Source organism: Triturus cristatus, chromosome 2_1 (genome assembly GCF_964204655.1).
Source record: "Triturus cristatus chromosome 2_1, aTriCri1.1, whole genome shotgun sequence".
Taxonomy (NCBI): domain Eukaryota; kingdom Metazoa; phylum Chordata; class Amphibia; order Caudata; family Salamandridae; genus Triturus; species Triturus cristatus.
The window spans coordinates 92,741,087-92,759,874 of NC_140581.1; the positions used below are offsets into that span (position 1 = coordinate 92,741,087).

Here is an 18,788-nt window from a genome sequence, read left to right on the forward strand (position 1 = left end):
ACTGATGGACTTCCAACTCATTGACATTCGTCGCTTCTTTATTAGTAAGACGAGGCCAATGAATCTGCTGCCGCCTTCGATTCTTTGGGGTAAGGGCACAGACCCAACCGGCAGATTTCCAGCATCCCAATGTTTACCCTTGAGCATAGTCGGCTGTTGCATCATAGCGCCCAGTAGTCCGGCAGCGACGGACAGGCGCACAGCATATGACTGAATTCGCCTCTGTGGCCCTACATCTCGGGCACAACGATTCTGTCCCTGGGTATATTTTACACAGTTTCCCAGGTAAGTTTTGTGTACAATTTTAAAATGTATGTGTTTGAAGTGTGCGCTCCTAGATCTCTTGGCAACAGACCTTTGTCTCTTTCAGCTAGCTTCAATCCCATATCTCCTACCCACTTATCTTTGCGCCCTCTTTTAGAGCTTTTAGATCCCACAAATAGCAACGGCCCGATGATCGCAGAGGGTTATGGCGTGCATGGCATCCTGCTTGCATGTCATGGCCCAGGCTGGTGTCTCTTCATTTAGTTATATGTAACTTGACTAAAAACTAGTCCCCTTTAATTTGGTTAGGCAGCTCTTCATAATTAACTCCCCTGACCTTCTTTCTTTGGTTATCAGTTGGAGGTTTTTTTGTTAGGAGGTTTTTTTTTATATATAACGCAAACTAAACCAGAAGGTATCAGAGCACCAGGTTGCTTTTAGAGGGACACTTTCATTTTTTGTTAGGCACGGGGAGATTAAGTGATTTGCCCAGAATCACAGGATGTTGAGCGTTCCTGCTAAGACTCGAACCCGGTTCCCCAGCTTTGAGGTCGACCGCTCTAGCTGTTAGGCCACATCCTCTCCCCGTTAATGTGAGCTTGCAATAAAAGTGCTGCAGGCAGCATTCACAGTGGCATTGCCCCTCTAAAGGTCCAACGTAACAACAGTCTTCCCAGTGGTGGTACGTATTCAGGACTCAGAGGTGAGGTGTGCTGGATTCAAAAGATGCTCAAGAGATGCAGTGAGTATCTTTTCTCCCCTGACTTTTGAAACTAATGAAGCAAAGATTTCGGTTATTGTTCAACAGGGGAAGATGCGCTTGTTTTTCTTGGCTTTGTAGTACAACACCATCCGCTTGAGTGTAGAATTCTTCTCAGATTTTCTTTTTTCAGCTGAGGACACTGCAAATCCCATACGCGAGTTCCCTTCACTTTAACTGTGATCTAAAGTTCAAGGTTCATGCGTGACGCTTCAAGTTCTGAAATGATGCAGGCCTTGAGGGGCAGCCTGTGTAGGTCCATCAGCATGGGAGTGATGTTGCTTTGAGTTCTCAAGGGACAAAACAAATACAACCACACACACTTCAGGCCCGCTTCATCTACCTTCTCAATCACATACATTGCATTAAGAACAAATCCCCCTCCTTGATTGGGGTACCAGGTTCAATCTCAGGAGCCACAATTTCTGAAGACCTGGCCATAAGATGTGCCTTTTCCATGCTGGGAGCCCAGCATTACCATAGCACGCCTCCACCTATCCGGCTTGCTCCTTCTCCCCTGCACTTCAGGTGGCACTAACGACCCCTGTCTTCAAGGAGCACCTGACCTGCAAGCAGAAAAGGATCATCTCATAATTTGTGCCTTCGTTTTCCATCATTGGGACGATCTTGAATGGTACCCGCGACAGCCACGGCTTGCTGTCACTGCTCTGTTCCTACATAGATGAGTTTGCATTTTTTATGTTCCAGTATAAACATCCAGTACATACAAGATTACAGAATATTCCAAATAGACTTTGACATTGTGAATGTGTCCCAATAACCACTTTGTTGATCACTCTTCTTTATAAAACCCGTTTGGTGGAAAGAATTGTAAATGCATACAGTTATTTGTTTGTAAAATATTAGTTTTTTGTGCCTCATTTAGGCAAATTTTCCAGCTGCATAGCGTTATTGCGACATATTATCATGCTTTTTATGTACAAATTCTTTGTTTAATTTCTGCAACATCTGCTATGTATGATCTTACTCCTTCCTTGTCTGGTTCACGCTTGAAAAAAACTACCAAGTACATCAAAAACTTCCTACTAAAGTTAACCCAGTCCTGGACTCCAGTCTCCAGATCTTAGACTGCTCATTGCTCTTCCCTTTTGACGTGCTCTACAGATCGTGTTCTTCTGTTTGCCTAAAAACATCACACTGCTTCACGTGTTCCTATTCCTCCCTCAGGTGTTCATGAACAGTCTCTCCTCGTTCCCTCGAATCCCTGAGGTCTACCTTGAGGCTGCTTCTGCCCTTCTGCAGCAGAAGAGATTCCAGGATGCCCTGACTGTCTGTGAAGAGGTTATTGACAAAACCAAAGACCTGATTCCGGAAAGGCTGGATATTGAGCTGCACTCAGAGACGCAGAGCCCTGAAGGAGCACCTGGGCAGACCCCAAGCAGCTCAACAGATGGTCTTCACTCGCCTCACCTGCAAGACCTTCCTGGCATTTGCCAGGAGAAGAGGGAGAGCCTCCACTGCATCCTGTGGGCATCAGCAGCGCATCTATTCCAGGGAAAGGCGCTGGCGCGACTGCAAGATGGCAAGGAATCTATCGAACAGTTCAGCAGGTGATGATCAAGGTTCAGCAATTTCTGTGACTAATGGATACAATGTGAAATGAGAGATACTCGGGATCCCATGTTAATAATGATCTTTATCACCTGTGTGTGTTGGATAATGCACTATGCATGCCACAGAATATTGTTGGGATTGTAATATTAAAACGTAGATACCTTGTTTTTTTATATATATTGGCCATAAAGCCTTTCCATAGTGTTGTAATAGTGTGAGATAGATGTGTCTGTGGACACCTTGCTTGTCCAGAATGTCCTTGTCTGAAGCTTACAACCATAAAAAAAAATAGTCCTACAAGTTACTAAGTTTTGCTGACTTTCAATACCAGGTAGCAATTATATCTGGGAACATGCATGTGGGTTATCGTTAAACTTCAACATGGGTTTAGAAAAGAAAGTCATAGCCAACTCTTAGGTTCCGGCTTGGAGTGAAATGCGAGTATGTTGGATGTGTGTCGGTGGGCTTGTCTTCCATTTGTAGATAATGTGGCATGAATGAAGAACTGATTGAGTGATTACACTGACATAAATAGAAAATTAGCAGCTTAATACTGGGAGAAACGTACCAGCTAACTATGTCGGTGATCAGTATGCAGCAGGTACGTTTAAACATACTTATCATGGCCCATGGTCAGGCCACCACCTTCTCCCAGCCTGAAAGATAGTGTTTTGTGCCTCAAGCAAAAGGTTTGGAAGATGCACTTTGAGGCTGCAGGCTTCTCCAGACCGCTCTATGAACAATTCTTCTCAATCACTGGCATCATTTTTGTATTCTTAAAATCCTTTTGGGTTGGTAAGGTTTATTTTGTTCACCATTCTCTTCCGATGATTTTAGATCTTACTGGGTCACTGTAAGTGCGACAAGGAGCAATTCACAGAAACAGCTCCATTACCACAAAAAGTCATAGGTTTCAGCGTTCGTGGTGGTGCTAACAACTTGTTCATTGTTGAGGCACCTATCACCATCAAGGTCTTTCTCAATATTGAGAGCTTAGATGTCAAAGCACTCGCCACTGACAGTCTCGGCATTGGGCAACTCCCAATCACCATCTAGCGTCTAGTTGACTGACGTTGGGACTGCCATTAAGCCCCAAAAGAAAACACTAATTATCATAACAGACTCATATGGGGCCTTAAAGTCTCCGCAACCTACTGTTTCTCATCTACATGGCTAGCCTCATGGAACACACCATCTTATTTAGACGGAGCCTCACAGCCATCACTATAGGCCTGAGAAGAACACCAGAAGCTGAGATAAGAGAGGAAATCTGCAGCTCCAGATAATGAATAGTTCTTTACAATCAGACTTAGTAAGATAGTGGGCTCATGGAGATGGTGCTCTCTTTTGCCACATCAGTGGGGCCAGTGAGCATTACAGCACTTTTGGACAGGTCTCATAGAACATTCTCAGAGTCAATTGATCCCCCAGGCATAAAATATAATACCCGATGGAAAAAAACGTGCAAGTGCCAGACTAAATAATACGCTCAACAGGACATATGGCAGAGCTTTCAACATATGGCAGCTACCAGGCTTTCCCATGCAGAAGTTATCGTGTCTTTGACAAATAAGCCTAGGATGGGCGTCAGTCGAAGACGCTGGATCTGACATTCTCAGCACCTCCCTATTTAAAGAACCTAATTGCAGAAAGGGGCGGCGTACCCATTGGCATGCTGGAACTGTGGGCTTTCTCATCAAACTTTCAATTTTTTTTCTTCCATGAGTCATGTCCCGATCACGTTCTATCTCAACAAATGGAGGGAAACAAGACTGGGATCCTCTCGAGGGAGGGAAAACAATCCGACATTGTCCCTTGGCGTGGAGCTTCCAGGTTACATCACTCCCTCTTCCGGGTCAGGAAAATGTGAATCAGACACTTAAGCAGATCGGGGCGGCCATTGCTCATAAATATTCTTCATTTTACACGTTGGGATGAATTTAGTCAGAAATGCAGTCATGACCCACTTAGAAATATTTTTGTTTTTCAAACCCCTAGACTGGGTTCTAATCGGAGTCAGAGAATATTATTTTAAATAGGCAACATTTTTGAGAAAATTAATTCCTGTTGCAAAAGATATTCTGGGCTCCGCACAATGGTGGAAATATATACACATGTTTGATGGATTTAATACACAAAAACATAATAGAGAAGTGTGTTTGCAAGTAAATAACATCTCCTTCATTGACTTACATGCTGCCTGGTGGGGCTCTAAGCTTGCATGGCTAATTCACGCTGTGCTATTCACAAGTCACATCTACTGTTATCGGTAAAGCACCATTTTCTTCTTTCCTAAGGGCACACTTCTCAGAAATATCCTGGCATTCTGTGCTTGTTAATCAGTGGAGTATTCCAATTCTGAATACACATTGCCACAGGTTACTAATTGTTCTTTATGGTTTGTGAATCAATGGAATACTCCAACTCTGGAGAATCTTTTTTTGCAGCACAGTGACTATTTTTCTACTTTCCATTAAATCTGTGAATGCCATTAATTTGTACACTTATTCCATATGCTGCCTATTGTCAAGACTGTTATTTCGTAATAATGTGATAATGCATTTTCTCACTAGGTGTATCAACTTGCTTCTCAAGGTCCAGCTTGTTAAATCAGGTAAGACTTTTTTCTTTTCGCTTTGACAGTCCGCGGTATGAGTTGTTCTACTTCCATTTCCATTGTGCTGCTACAGATGCATATAAACTGTGTCGAAACCATTTGCATAACAGGCCTTGGCAGGGTCCAACAATGATTGAACTCTGAGGTGAGAACCAGCTCTTTTCTGCAACATAGTGGTGAAGAAACTTTTCGTTACCGGGAGCCAGTGAATTTTGCTCTAATATCTAAGCTAATTCCAGTTTCAAAACTTCATGAAGGAACCCTAAATGTGGTACTTTGTAAAACCACCAATGTTGTTCCCTTTCAAAGCCAGTATGTTTGACATGAAGACTATAATGTGTCCCTTGGTTCCACCTTAGATGACTTTCACATGGTGATGTTCACTGCTGTCTTGTAGCTCTTTGGAGGTACTTTGGGGTTTATGTTTTGTCAGAATACTGGGTGCACACATTCTCCTGAGACTGAGAGGGGATGATAAGGTGCAGGTTTATGGTTTAATAATGAATCTCAAATATTGTAGCACGTTGCCCGGTGCAGGTCTTTGTGGTCGCTAATACCGACCTCCATATCTCCATCTATGCGGTGTCTGGTTTCAATAGACAAAGATTCAAGGAGGCATCCTTTGAATTAGATCAGTGGGGGAACCAGCTGAAGAGGCCAGGATTGATTTCTGGAACAGTACATGGAGTGGGCTGTCAGTGCCCGTTGGGTTAGTGGGTTGTCTCAGGAGCTGCACTCAAGTTTGAGGGAGCAGCACCACTGTTGTTGCGTGCTGCATCTTCACCTGAGATCACGTAGGTCTCCTTAGCCTTCAGGTTTTGTGCTTACAGCATCCAGGAAGTATCCTGAGCTGAATATTAACCAACAGCGAGGTCTGAAAGAAGCTGGGAGGATTTAGTAACATTTGATCCAGCTGATGTTTGTCCATGGGATCAGATGAACCTATTCTCTCTGCTACTGCATCCAAAACCCCTGAGAAGGGAACAGCTACTTGAGGTCTGAGTCTTTTGAAGACGTATCACTGGTCCCAGGACAAGTGCCAGAGAACTCTGCAGCTGGGCTTGGGAAACCAGTACCAACTATTGCTCCTCCAGGAAGTTAGACGGCAGACAAGGTGGTGGGTTCATACATTCATTTGTGTGGTTACTCTCCCCGGCATAGTTGTTGACAATGATTTGAGACATGCTTGGGTAATCATGGTAGGTAAGGTCAAAACTACTGTGAGAAATTAGGTTGTTGGTTTAATGGGGGGGGGGGGTTACCTTTGTTCAAGCAACTGCCACAATTCCTGTCAGAGTAAACCTCAAAAGTCACTAAGTTAACCTGTGCTCAACCCTCTGATAGCTTGGCACAAAGGGAGTCAGGCTTAACATAGAGGCAAAGTATAAAGGGGGTCATTACGATGGCGGATGGACTTAAGTCCGTCCGCCATCTTCACGGGAATTGGGACCAGCTGCCTATATGGCGGCTGTCCCGCCCATGGAATTACAATGCGACTGCCACGGTGGAGGTCGCATTGGGCATGTTTACCAAAGCGGTGGGTGTGTCGGACCTGTGATGGAAGGGCTTTCCGTCCACCAGCGCTCTGCCCGCCATCCTTATCTAGCGGGCTGAGAATGGCAGCACAATGACGGTGAACCCGCCACTGGCAGGCTGCCCATGGCGGGTTCACCGCCATCGTAATGAGCCCCAAAGTATTTATGCACCACACAAACCGTAATAGCGTAAAAACACAACTCAAGAAAAACCCCACACCAATTTAGAGCAATAGAGTAAATGTAAATGTAAATGTCAGGGTACTTATAGAGCGCACTGTCACCAGGCGGCCACCTTGCGGTGTCGCCTATTGCGGTTTCCTGGCGCTGATACTCATACCGCTGTGGAACCCCTCCTGGCTTTCCCTGTGAAGTGTCCACTCCTGGGCACCCCCAGGGTGAAGCCAGGCATCGTTAGCGCTGTTTGGGCCGGTGTGGAGGCTAAGCAAGCTATTGCCCAGAGTTGCAGCGTGGTGCCCGTAATTAGAATAGGCACTGAGGCGAGAATAGACAGGTCCGAGGAAATTGAGCCCGAGCCCCGCCGAGGCGGGAATCGAACCCTGGTCCCTGGCCAGAACTCTGCTTCAGGGTCTGCCGCTCTAACCATTGAGCCACACTCCTCCACTCAAAAGTACATTTTAATAAATTATTTGACACCAAAACAACGAAAATCCAGTTAGTAGAATCGGAGTTATGAATTTTTAATGTTTAAGGTAAATAAATAGGCCCCTAGAAGATCAAAGTGCCAAAAGCAGACATCTAGTCGTGCGAGACCGAGTCAAAGTTGGAAAATATTCCCGACCGAGATGGAGTGCAGTTCGGATACAAAAAGTGCATTGGGCCCAGTCAGCACTTACCTTCGGACTTAGACGAAATTCTGAGAAAATAGTTCTGAGAAGGTAAAATTGAGCGTGGCAAGGCTGCTGGTGGAGTCCGAGTAGGGAGTGTCGTCGTCGGGGAGCTGCTGGACGAAACTGCGGTGAAGATTTCTTCGTTTTGGACTTAGTCACTTTTTTGGAAGTTGAAAATCTCCAGCGGGACGAGGCTGGAGGCTATAGCCAATGAGAGTTCCATGAAGCCGGATACATCTCGCTGAACAGGACTTGCTGCTGCGAAGAAGAACGTAGCGGAAGTTGCTGCAAAGTCAGGCTGACTGATGATGTACCTTGGATGAATAGACAAGCAGGTTGGTTCCAGTCTCCTCTCGGTTCTCAGAGCAGTTTTTAGCTCAAAATGTATTAAGTCCCATGTTTTAGATTTTGGCTATCTGGGTACCTTTATCACCACCACCAAGGGTTCAGGACTGGAGGGGCACCAGTTGGGGGGTTAGGACTCACTCAAGCTGGGTCCAGTTGCGGGTTCAAGGTGGTTGGAGCCTGTATTGTGTGGCTGTCTGAGGAATAAACAAAAGCCCAACTGCCAACTACACCCAGTCTTGTGACCAAGGACCAGCCTGCAGGCACCTAATATGGCCGGATAATGCCAGCTTTCTGAAAGTGGCATTTTCAAAATTGTAACTCAAAATCTGACTTTAGCATTAAATACGACGTCTAATTACAAATTCTCAGACACCAAATACGAAATGCCTACCTGTTCCCAGTGAAAGTGTTAGCACTAATTAAATGTAATAAGGCAACCCCATGTTCTCCTATGAAAGAGGTAGGCGTCACAGTAGTAAAAAACAAATGTATTAGTTTTTAGGTTTACATTTCTTTATTGATTTCAAGACAAATTATTAACAATAATCACAGCAATTATATAAACAAATCTAATAGCCCTGCATACAGGGTGGCTCTTAAATAAAAAATTACTACAAATCCCACAACTCCCTCCTCCCTCCCAAAGAAAGAAAAGAGGGTCCTCTCTCTATTCACTTGTGGCATTGGGCTCTTGTGTGCACCTAGGCCGGTTGTGTTTGTTTGGTTGCTGTGTCCGATACGGGCGGGTTCGTGAGTCATAGTAAGCACAAATATTTGGGACAGGTTAGTTCCCTGAATTCAGAGGTAAGTATGGCCAAAAATGGTCCCTATAGGTCTCGAAAGGAGGTTGACTGGGCCACAAGGGCAAGAGACATCCTTTCCATCCCCAAAGTCTGCCATAAGTGGTGTAACCATCCCAAATGTGTAGGGAGCTTAGTTGTCCCCCATTGGGCCAAGATGTTCTGGTGGGTTGCCACAAGAGCCAGGGCCATCTGTCGACCTCTGCGTGTCTTAAGCGGAAAGGTAAGGGCGTTTGGTAGGCCCAATAACACATAGGCTGGGAAGCGGGGGATTTGAGTATCAAAATGTGTGTCGATATCATCCAGCACTTGTGTCCAGTAGCTGGAAATGTGAGGGCATTCCCATAATAAATGGGTTAGTGTGCCTAGTGATCCACAGGCTCTCCAGCACAGGGGGTCTCGGGCTGGGTTACCTCTGTGAAGTTTTTGAGGGGTTAAGTACCAGTAGGTAGCTATTTTAGTTGCAGTTTCTATACTATTGACGTTTTGAGCTGTGTGACGCGCTCTGTAGTATATATCTGCCCAGTCTTTCTCCAAGAGAGTTTTCCCGATTTCCCTTTCACACCTCTATTGCCCTGGGGATTTAGCAGTCTTCAGGGCCTTTCTAAGTAAGCTATATATTTTGGTATTCAGGCGGGAGTCTGTGTGCTGGTAGTAAGGTGTCTCTGTGCCTTGTAGCGTACCCCCGCTTGCAGTATCCAGTGTCTAATCTGGTGGTATCGGAAGCGTTCAGACTCCAGGAGGTTCTGCTGTGTGCGGAAATCCTTGAATGTCAACAAGCCATTAGCATCGAAAAAGTGGCCGATAGACCTGCAGCCTTCTCTGGACCATTGGCTATAGGTCTCTGCCGCTTGGCCCAGCGTGATAGCAGCATGGGTGATCAAAGGTGAGAGAAAGGTTGTTAATATTTGAGTCGTGGCTACTCTATCCCATGCCCTCATAGGAGCCCATGTGACATCCGAGAGATAGAGATTACGGGGGCAGGTATCTCTAGTAAGGAAGGGAATCCCCCAAAGGGCTCTACCTACCACCCTCCTATCCATGAAAAGCCAATGCTTTTCAGATTCTGGGCGTGACCACTACACAAACGCTCTTAGTTGGACGGCCCAATAGTACTTCTGCAGGTTTGGGATGGCTAGGCCTCCCTTCCTCGGGATCGGTAACATAATTCTCTGTGAAGTTTAGGTCTCTTGTCACGCCAAATAAAGTGTTCCAAGTCTATCTGCAATGAGCGTAGCGCTCCGGGCGGGGGTTCTAATGGGAGGACTGGGAAAAGGAATAAAATCTGTGGTAAGATTGTCATCTTAACCGCTGCAATGCGGCCTAGCCACGAAAGGGAGAGGGGCCTCCATCTATGTAGGCATTCCCGAGTTTGTTGGAGTGGTGCAGTGTAGTTGAGCGAAGTGGTACGTTGTGTTTTGGCTGCGAGTTGTGTGCCGAGGTAGGGTATTGCTTCCTTGGCCCATTGTAAGTAGTAATCGTGCTTCAAGTCCACTATTGTGGCTGTGGTAAATGACAGGTTAAGTGCTTGAGCTATGTGGACGTTGACCCTAAAGCCTGCCGCTTGCGAGAAAAGTTCTAATTCTGCCAGGAAGGCAGATAGAGATATTTTGGGATTCTCCAGGGTAGCTACTATATCATCCGCGTACAGGCTGATCTTGTGTTTCTCCCCTCTAAAGTTCACCCCAGACACCAAAGGATTGTCACGTATCCTTTGGGCCATTGGCTCCATGTGGAACGGGGAGAGAGGACATCCCTGCCTAGTACCTTGTTGGATACAAAAGGGGGCTGAAGAGTATTCGTTCACCCGGACAGTTGCAGATGGGGTAGGGTAACTGCTTAAAATCCATATCCGGAATCTCTCTGGGATGCCATAGTGTCTCAGGGTCACCTCTAGATATGGCCAATGTACCCTGTCAAATGCCTTTTCTGTGTCTATAGAAAGGATCATGCGTTCAGTTTCAAAGCGTTGGGCATTATCTATAATGTGCAAAAAGCGTTTTGTATTATCAGCGCACTGGCGGTTAGGCACAAAGCCCGCTTGGTCTGGATCTATCAGATCCGATAGGAGAGAGGCGCTGTGGAAGTATCCCCGTGTGAAGTTTAAAATCTACATTGAGGAGGGAGATTGGCCTGTAGGACTCGCAGTGTTGTTTATCCTTGCCAGGCTTAGGTATCACCACTACTGATGCATCCAGCATGGTTCGCGGGAGTGCAAATGAAGTCCCAATGGAATTGAACCCTCGCACCAGCACAGGAGCCAACGAGGAGCAAAACGTTTTATAGAAAAGAGGGAAAGCTGTCCGGGCCAGGGGACTTGAGCAGTTTCAGCCTGGAGATGGCTGTGATAACCTCCTCTAGTCTGATCGGGGCTACAAGTGATTCAGCCTGATCTGGCTGAAGCTTTGTAGTGTTGACCCCCTACAGATACTGGGTCGAGGCGTCATGAGAGAGTTGTTGGGCTCCATAGAGCTTCGCGTAGTATTGGCGGAAAGATTCAGCGATGTTCTGATCTGAAGTCTGTTCCTGCCCAAGTGAACCAACTACAGATGAGACACCGGAGGCCTGTCTCTGTACTCTGAGTTTATTAGGAAGCAATCTCCCACTTCTATCTCCCCCTGTGTAGAAGTTGTACCTCAATCTCCGTGCTGCATATTCGGCCCTGTATAAATCTAATACCGCTAGTTGGGCACGGGCGGCCTCCAGTTGTCGCCAGATCCTGAGAGCGCCTGTCCTTTGATGTATGCGCTCTGGGTAAGTAAGTCTCTCTTCTCCCGGAGAATCTTATTGTCTGATGAGGCAATGGCGATGAACCTCCCTCTGATAACTGCCTTCAAGGCGTCCCACAGGATTGCTATAGGAGTTTGGGGATTGTCATTCATATCTAAGTAGTCCGTTATTGCTTTCGTAACTTGTTTTACAACTTCTGGGCAGTAAAGCATGGTGTCTCTAAGCCGTCAGGTCCATGGTGAAGGGTGGTTGTCTGAAAGGGCCAGTGCCAGGCTCACTGCCGATTAGTCTGAAATCAAACGAGGCAGAATGTTTATCTGTTGTACCTGGGCAACACAGGTTCAGTGGCTAGAAAATAATCTATCCTAGCATAAGTCTTGTGGGAGTGGGAGTAGAAGGTGTATTCTCTATCTGTGGGGTGTAGGTTTCGTCAAACATCTGCCAGTCCTGCGTCCGCAAGCACGCGCTTGCCGTCATCTGCGAGGGCTCCGGACTGCCCCTGTCGCTGGGCTGATCTGTCCGTGTTGTTGTCGAAGGCCAGATTGAGGTCACCCCTGATTAGTATAATCCTATCAGGGGATCTAGTAACCTCTGCTACTGCCTTGCGTAAGAACCCCTCCTTAGCCTCATTTGGCACATATACAGAGCCTATTGTAAGAGTGTGATGGCCTATCTGGATTGTGTAGGTCAATAGTCTACCCTTGAGTTCTACCTGTTTGGGGCCTACACGCCCGGTAAACTTGGAGGAAATAAGAATAGCCACACCTACCGTTTTTGTAGTGTGAGATGAGAAGAGTTGGTGGGGAAATGCTTTGGAACAAAGTCTGAATGTGTCCCCGTGGAGTAGATGCGTCTCTTGAAGAAGACATATGTGTGCCTCTGTGTTTTAGAGGTATAACAGGATGGCTCATCTTTTAATTGGATTATTGAGGCCCTTCATGTTCAGTAAGACTATTCCAAGTTGTGTGGTCATCTACTCATACTGTGGAGATAGCGATAGGACTTTAATCTGCAGATTAGAATGGCAGGGGCTATGCGGGGGTTATCTCTAGGGAGGGCTAGGACTAGTGATGCTGCCTTGTCGGTACCCCTTCGGTGCAAAACGTGCATGTCTGGACAGAGAGAAGGACCAAACCCATTTAGAATACTACTTACAAAACAATAACTGTTGAACATGTAGAGTGTCCTGCGTGGTGAGACCCATGACTGAGGGCGTGAGATGTCAGCAGGGTCCGCTCTGCCATCCGCCCCGCACTGGCTCCCCCCACTGTCAGAGGCAGGGGGCGCATTAAGAGGGCCGCGGGCCCCAGACCAAACCCCTCGTGAGCTAATCCTGGTGCAGCGCCATGCTGCTCATTCAGGGCGGCCAGTATCCTCCGCCAAAGTGGCCAGCACCGCCTTTCTCTCCCCGGCGATCGTTTCAAAGTCTGGTCCCAGGCGGGTTGGCGAGCGGTTCACTCTCCACCATCAATGGTCTCTTGGTCATCCAGCCCCACTGCCGGGCTGTAGATTGTCTCCCTGTGCTTCTTCCTCCATGTTCAATAACTGCTGAGCTTCCTGTAGTGAGCGGATCTGGTGTGTCTTTCCTTCCCATCGGAATATTAGTCAGAACGGATGGCACCTCTTTAGCTCGCAGATGGAGCATGACCGGACGGAACTCTCTCCTTTTTTGCAACGTTGATGTGGCAAGATCTTTATAGAGTAGGGGTCTGTGGCCACGGAACTCAACTGGTTGATTGTCTCTGGCTTTCTGCAAGATTCGTTCTTTGAGCTGAAAGTCGTGGACACATGTAAGTATGTCCGCTTGGGGGGTGGAGTGGCCTTCTCGGGCCAGCCCGGTGCGTTCGGTCGAGTTGGATTTTTCGGTCTGGTGGAGCTCCCAGGATAGAGCGGAAAAGTTCCTCCACAAACAGAGCAATATCTTGACCCTTCGTTCCATGCGGGGCACCCCTAATTCATATGTTGGTCCGGTGGGAACAATTATCCAAGTCCTCTGCATACAACTGTAGATCCAGATGTTGGTCCCTGAGGCGGAGGACCTCTTGTTGTAGTTACTCCTCATCCCTGGTAGCGTGTTTTGTTTCTAGCAAGTCCACTCTGTCCCCCAGCGAGTCAAGATCCTTGCGCACCTCTAATTTCTTGAGCCAGCTCCCTCTTCATTTTCTGTAGGTCATCTTTTAGCGAGTCGAACAATTTTTCCCAAAAGGAGCGTGTGATAGGGGCCTCAGAGTCGTCTGCTCCCACATTCGTCGATGGCCCCGGTGGTGGGTTCTCTATTTCAGTGCCGGTGGAGGGTGTTTTTAGTAGGAGCTCCTTCACTAAGCGCTCTTTCTGAATTTCCCAGAAGCAATCTTGTTGTTATTGAGGCTTCGCCCCCTATGGGAGGATTGGCTTAGTGTGTCTGGAGGCACTGCATGTGGTACTTGAGGTGGCTGTTGTAGGAACAGCAAAAGGCTACCGCAGCCACAAAACTGGTGGGGTGACAATAGTGGGGGCCGGCGGGCCAATGTGAGTTCTAGGTAGGTTTCCACTCAGTACCGCCTCCTCTCTGCCCCCAGGGCCTTGATGTGGCGTGCCTGCTGGTAGGCCGTGGGTCTATATAGGAGGGTGAGGAAGATTATCTGTGCTTCTGCCCCTGTACAGCGTCAGTCACTCTGGCCTGTGCCTTCAGGCCTGCTCACTATGGTCGATTGGCCGTGTTGAGTCCGCCTCCTCACCCCCTCTTCCGTCAGTCGAGACCAGGCTCCACAACACACCCGAGTGTATCAGGCCCTCGGCGCCCAAAAGAGCAGCTGCCTGTGGCTCTCTACTCGCGAGCCTCTGCCCCTGCCTTTAATCAGGCTGCTTCAGATGCCCCCGTCCCACTGGGAGTGCGACTAACCTCAACCGGAGCTCCTCCGCAGGGGTGATCGCGCTCCGCCGTAAGTGTCTCTCCGCTGGGGCATCCTCCGCTGTGGAGATCTGGGCTTCCACTCCCGGTTGTTGGAAGAGCTGTCTTATGCTGCTGTTTTCACCGGGCCTCTTTCCTGTTCGTACTGTTGCTGGCCCCGCCTGTTTACAGGCATCGCATCCCGGGCCTGTCGTGAACTGCTTTGCCCGGCTCGCTCAGTCTACTCAGTGGGGAAGGCCGGGTCAGGTCACGGTCACAACGATAGACGCCCTCCCACGCCGCAGTTCGGCTCAGATTTCGGCATAGGTGCGTACCAGGTGAAGAAAAGGTCCAGGGCCGCTCCCTGGGCTCAGCTAGTCAGCGTTCAAGGCTTTGGGCCCTGCGGCGGGACAGAGCGACGAGCAGACACGTCCTATTCGACCGCCATCTGAGCCACGCCCCTTAATTTATTCGTTTTTCACTTCCAGGACATTTAAAACTTAAAAGTACATGTCTAATTTTTTTATTACAATGCACTCTGCTTTATGGGCTACCAAGGGCCTACCTTAGGGTTGATTTGTGTGCAATAAAAAAGGGGTGTTGACGGCTATTAAGGAGGTTAAATTACTAAGTCGAATTGGCAGTTAAAAACTGCATTCAGGCTCCAGTGGCATATGTAAGACATGTTTAAAGGGGCTGCTTAAGTGGGTGGCACAGTAGGTGCTGCAGGCCCAATAGTAGCATTAAAATTACAGGCCCTGGGTATATGGTATACCTTACTAGGGACTTATAAGTAAATTAAATATGGCAAGCAGATATAAGCCAATTTTACCAAGTTTAAAGGAGAGAGAGCAAGCACTTTGGCACTGGTTAGCAGTGCTAAAGTGCTCAGAGTCCTAAAGCCAATAAATAAAAATTCAGTAGCATAGGAGTGTGAAGGCAAAAGGTTTGAGGGAAAACCTCTGTAAGGCTGACAGGTCTTACAACTACCATCTTGCTGTTGTAGCTGGTTTTAAATATACTGTGGAAACCTGTTAAATTAACATTGAGTGTTGATTCTGAACCAGGACTCAATGAGTGCAAAGAAGTCAAACTGTGTTCACAACAAGGCAATGTGTTTTTATCATTGATACTGTGTTTTGTGTTTTTGCATTTAATTGCATTTATATCGCGCTTAATAATGGTCATTTATAAAATGTACCATCATTTTTTGTTCACCGGGGGTGCTGCTTCCCCTTTCATTTCAAACTCTGGTGTAGGAATCTACATTTTCTATACTCTACCAGATAAGGATGGACAGGTTCTAAAATATTTCTGCTCCTAATCTAGTGCTAAAGGTTTTCAAAACATTCCCACCCTCGTGTGTCTGCCAAAGTTGTCTGTTTTTATTATATTGTGAAAACCTTTTCCTTCATTATAGCTTTTGGATTAGTTACTGATTCAGTTACCTTGCATCATTGCTCATAGTTTGTGGAGCATGTCTGTGATAGCTGATATATGGCTGCGTCCTCTTTTGAGCTGCTTCGCTTGACATATATTTCTGATCACACCACCATTTAACTCTGTTCCTTTTTAGTTCAACCAGCTTCATTCTCCAATTCCTGTAGCAAAGGCTAAATTGCCCAAGCAATCCCATATTGTTTGCCCTCAGAAGCTGGACAGAACCTACTGTCATCCAGGCAGGAGTCCGTTTCCTATCCTGTATCCTCACTTCTCAGATGTACAATGGAGTCTTCTTTCCCTCAGCACTAGAAAGCAGGGATGTGGAATTCCTATAGCCCGACACCCAGGACATATTGTTTGGGGTCAAGGGCAACAAGTTTTCATGTGTAATTTGTCCTTGGGACAAGTAGGCCCAACCCCCTACATCACAAACCCTTTGGCTGCCAGTTTTCAGTACCACATTATGGATCAGGGAAAGGCTTTGCCTTCAGTTAAGGGAATTTTTTTGTCCACATGTTAATGCTGTTCAACCTTGTATTTATGGTTCATTAATTGAAAGCGTTTATTATTAGGATGAGCGCTATAAGTAAATGTTGTAAGCTCTGGCTGCACTACTGACAGTGGTTCCAGTATACAAAATGTGTACACACGTTTTCAAAGTTTAGCAATATGAAGCTATGTATAATGCTCCCAGAATCTCTCTGATTTGATGCATATATTTGCAGAAGCTTGAAAGCAAGATTGAGGATTCTTTGCTTTCAAAATAAAATGTTCAGAAAAAAATGAAAACAGGAAAAAAAACATTTCGCCAAACCACTGTAAAATTGTAGGTACCATTTCTTTGCAGCATCATTTAGTAATGTGTTGATGCATGCTAGTATTTCCCAAAAATATTTATAATGGAAAATCAGTGTAACCAGTTTCAATAAGATTATGGGGAACACAAATAAACAGGCATTGGCAAAGCCAGTAGGTCTGAAATTGGTGGTCAGTTTTTTAGTTTTGTCAATGTGTGACTTGTTTTAGCATGGTTTTTGTAAAACCGTTTTGGTGTGGGAGCTGCCTGGTCCTCCCCATTATACCAAACATTGGCAAAAGTTGTTTTTGGTCTCAAAAAGCACACACTGCCTCAGTAGTTAATGGCACTGAACAAAACTACTTTGTGTGCCGATATGCTCCTTGTGAAACAGCAGAATGCTGTCACTCACAGCGAAGCATTGCATTAAGTGCAGCTGTACGGCTTTCGTGAATTCCCAAGAAGGACAAGAAATTGTACTCCTAGAAAATATTTGCAAACTGCATTTTAGCATGAGCAAAAATGCATGTGTAGATTTGCTCATGCGAACATCTGAGTGTTTGCAAGTTCACTTTTCCTCCAACCCCTTTTTCCCAACTCTAGAAGAAGGTTTACGTCTGCCATTGTCAGGAGTAAATTGTCAACATTTCTCAGTGTGGGAACAGATTAGAGAAGAGTTGTTGAAAACCCTTAAAACTTGCAAGTTAGTAGGTTTGCACAGACTCAAGACTATGGAACTATTACTTAACACTACCGTCAGACCCAGTATGTAGATCTGCGGAAACGTGGCAACATAAGGGGATTGCAAGTATTCAAACAATACTATGGTATGAGCCCTGGCATAATCAGAGAGGCTATATCAGAGCTCTTATATCAATCAATCAATCACAAGATTTGTAAAGCGCACTACTTACCCGCGAGGGTCTCAAGGCGCTGAGGGAGAGGGGGGGGGGTTGCCGCTACTGGTCGAATAGCCAGGTCTTATATAATGAGATTGCTGCCATAATTAGATGCTGCACTACATGGCACCAAAGGGACAAGTGGATTTTGTTACCATACAAGTAGATTTATGAAGCAGCCTGCCCCGTGGACAAGTAGATATTTTGTTAAATTCCACACCTCTGAGAAAGACATCCACTGTGGCCTCATATGACCTCACAGGTCCCAGCTTCCATCTGTATTTATTTGGTTGGTACTAGCGCAGCCTCCTCTTTTGTTTTGCTAAGTTCCGGGTATGATTGCTTGTCAACTGTTCTTATAAGTACTTCTCCATGTAGATTCCCAACTGATGAATATCCTTCAGGTGCCAAATTGGATCCAAAAGCCTTTTTTCCCAGCAATAGTTCTCCAGTATTGCCGGGTGGTGACACGCTGCTTCAGCCACAAATCTGCCCACCCCGTTGTGAATACATCTAAGTATAAAAGGTACCAACAGGCAGACTTGCATCCGTTCTTGTTTTTCTGTGCCTCATCAACGCAATTCCGAAGCCCTCCTTGGTGCTCCTCACCTTTTCATCAGCGACCAGGTCAAATATTCCCGTTCTTTCATGTAGCCTCCAAGAGATCTTTCCAACAAAAAGCTTCAGAAAATCGTGCCACTTCTGGGATAATTTGGAATGTCAATGCCATTCCCTGAATCCCAGTTCTTCCTTGTCATTGGAGCTGGGTACAATATTTTAAAAGATGAAAACTAAGTTCCCAACTCTATTGGATGGCCTTGCACAAGTGAAGGACTTTCGGATAGCTGTTGCTTTACCTCTTCGGGGCAGCTGTCTTAGAGTTATGGCCACTCCTCAATGGTGGACCAGATCCTGCGGTATGCTATTTCAGCTGCTCCAAGGCCACCTGACTGTGCCCCACATGCTCAGGCCTCAGTGCCTCCAAAGAAGCTCTTGCCCTCCAAAGCATTGTGCACTTGACGCCTCATGTAACGCTGACACTCACGCCACTATGGGAGCCCATTTCAGTGCCATCCTCTAAGCCGGCTGATATCAGCCGAGTGGCAAAAGAGAACGTTAAGACCTGTTTTGAAGATGAGCCCTTGGAGCTACCCCTTCCCAGGGCCTGGTGATTTGCCCAGAGGGTAGAACTCTTTGGTTTCAACTCTGATACTCTAGTCATGGATATATGTGGTTTGGATACCTCTCAACAAGGGGGTTCCCCTCATCCCCTTGAATCGCCCTCAGAGAAGATTCTTCAT

General features: G+C 46.5%; 1 protein-coding gene across 2 annotated transcripts in view; it reads left to right on the plus strand.

Annotated features, from left to right (window-relative positions):
- Nucleotides 1–18,788, plus strand: part of FANCG (FA complementation group G) — a 249,449-nt gene that overhangs the window by 173,539 nt on the left and 57,122 nt on the right. For both annotated transcript variants that reach the window (XM_085628171.1, XM_085628180.1), the window contains 2 exons: nucleotides 2,213–2,595; nucleotides 5,173–5,213. In XM_085628171.1, the coding sequence (XP_085484297.1) occupies nucleotides 2,213–2,595; nucleotides 5,173–5,213 (424 nt within the window). The remainder of the gene's footprint in view (nucleotides 1–2,212; nucleotides 2,596–5,172; nucleotides 5,214–18,788) is intronic.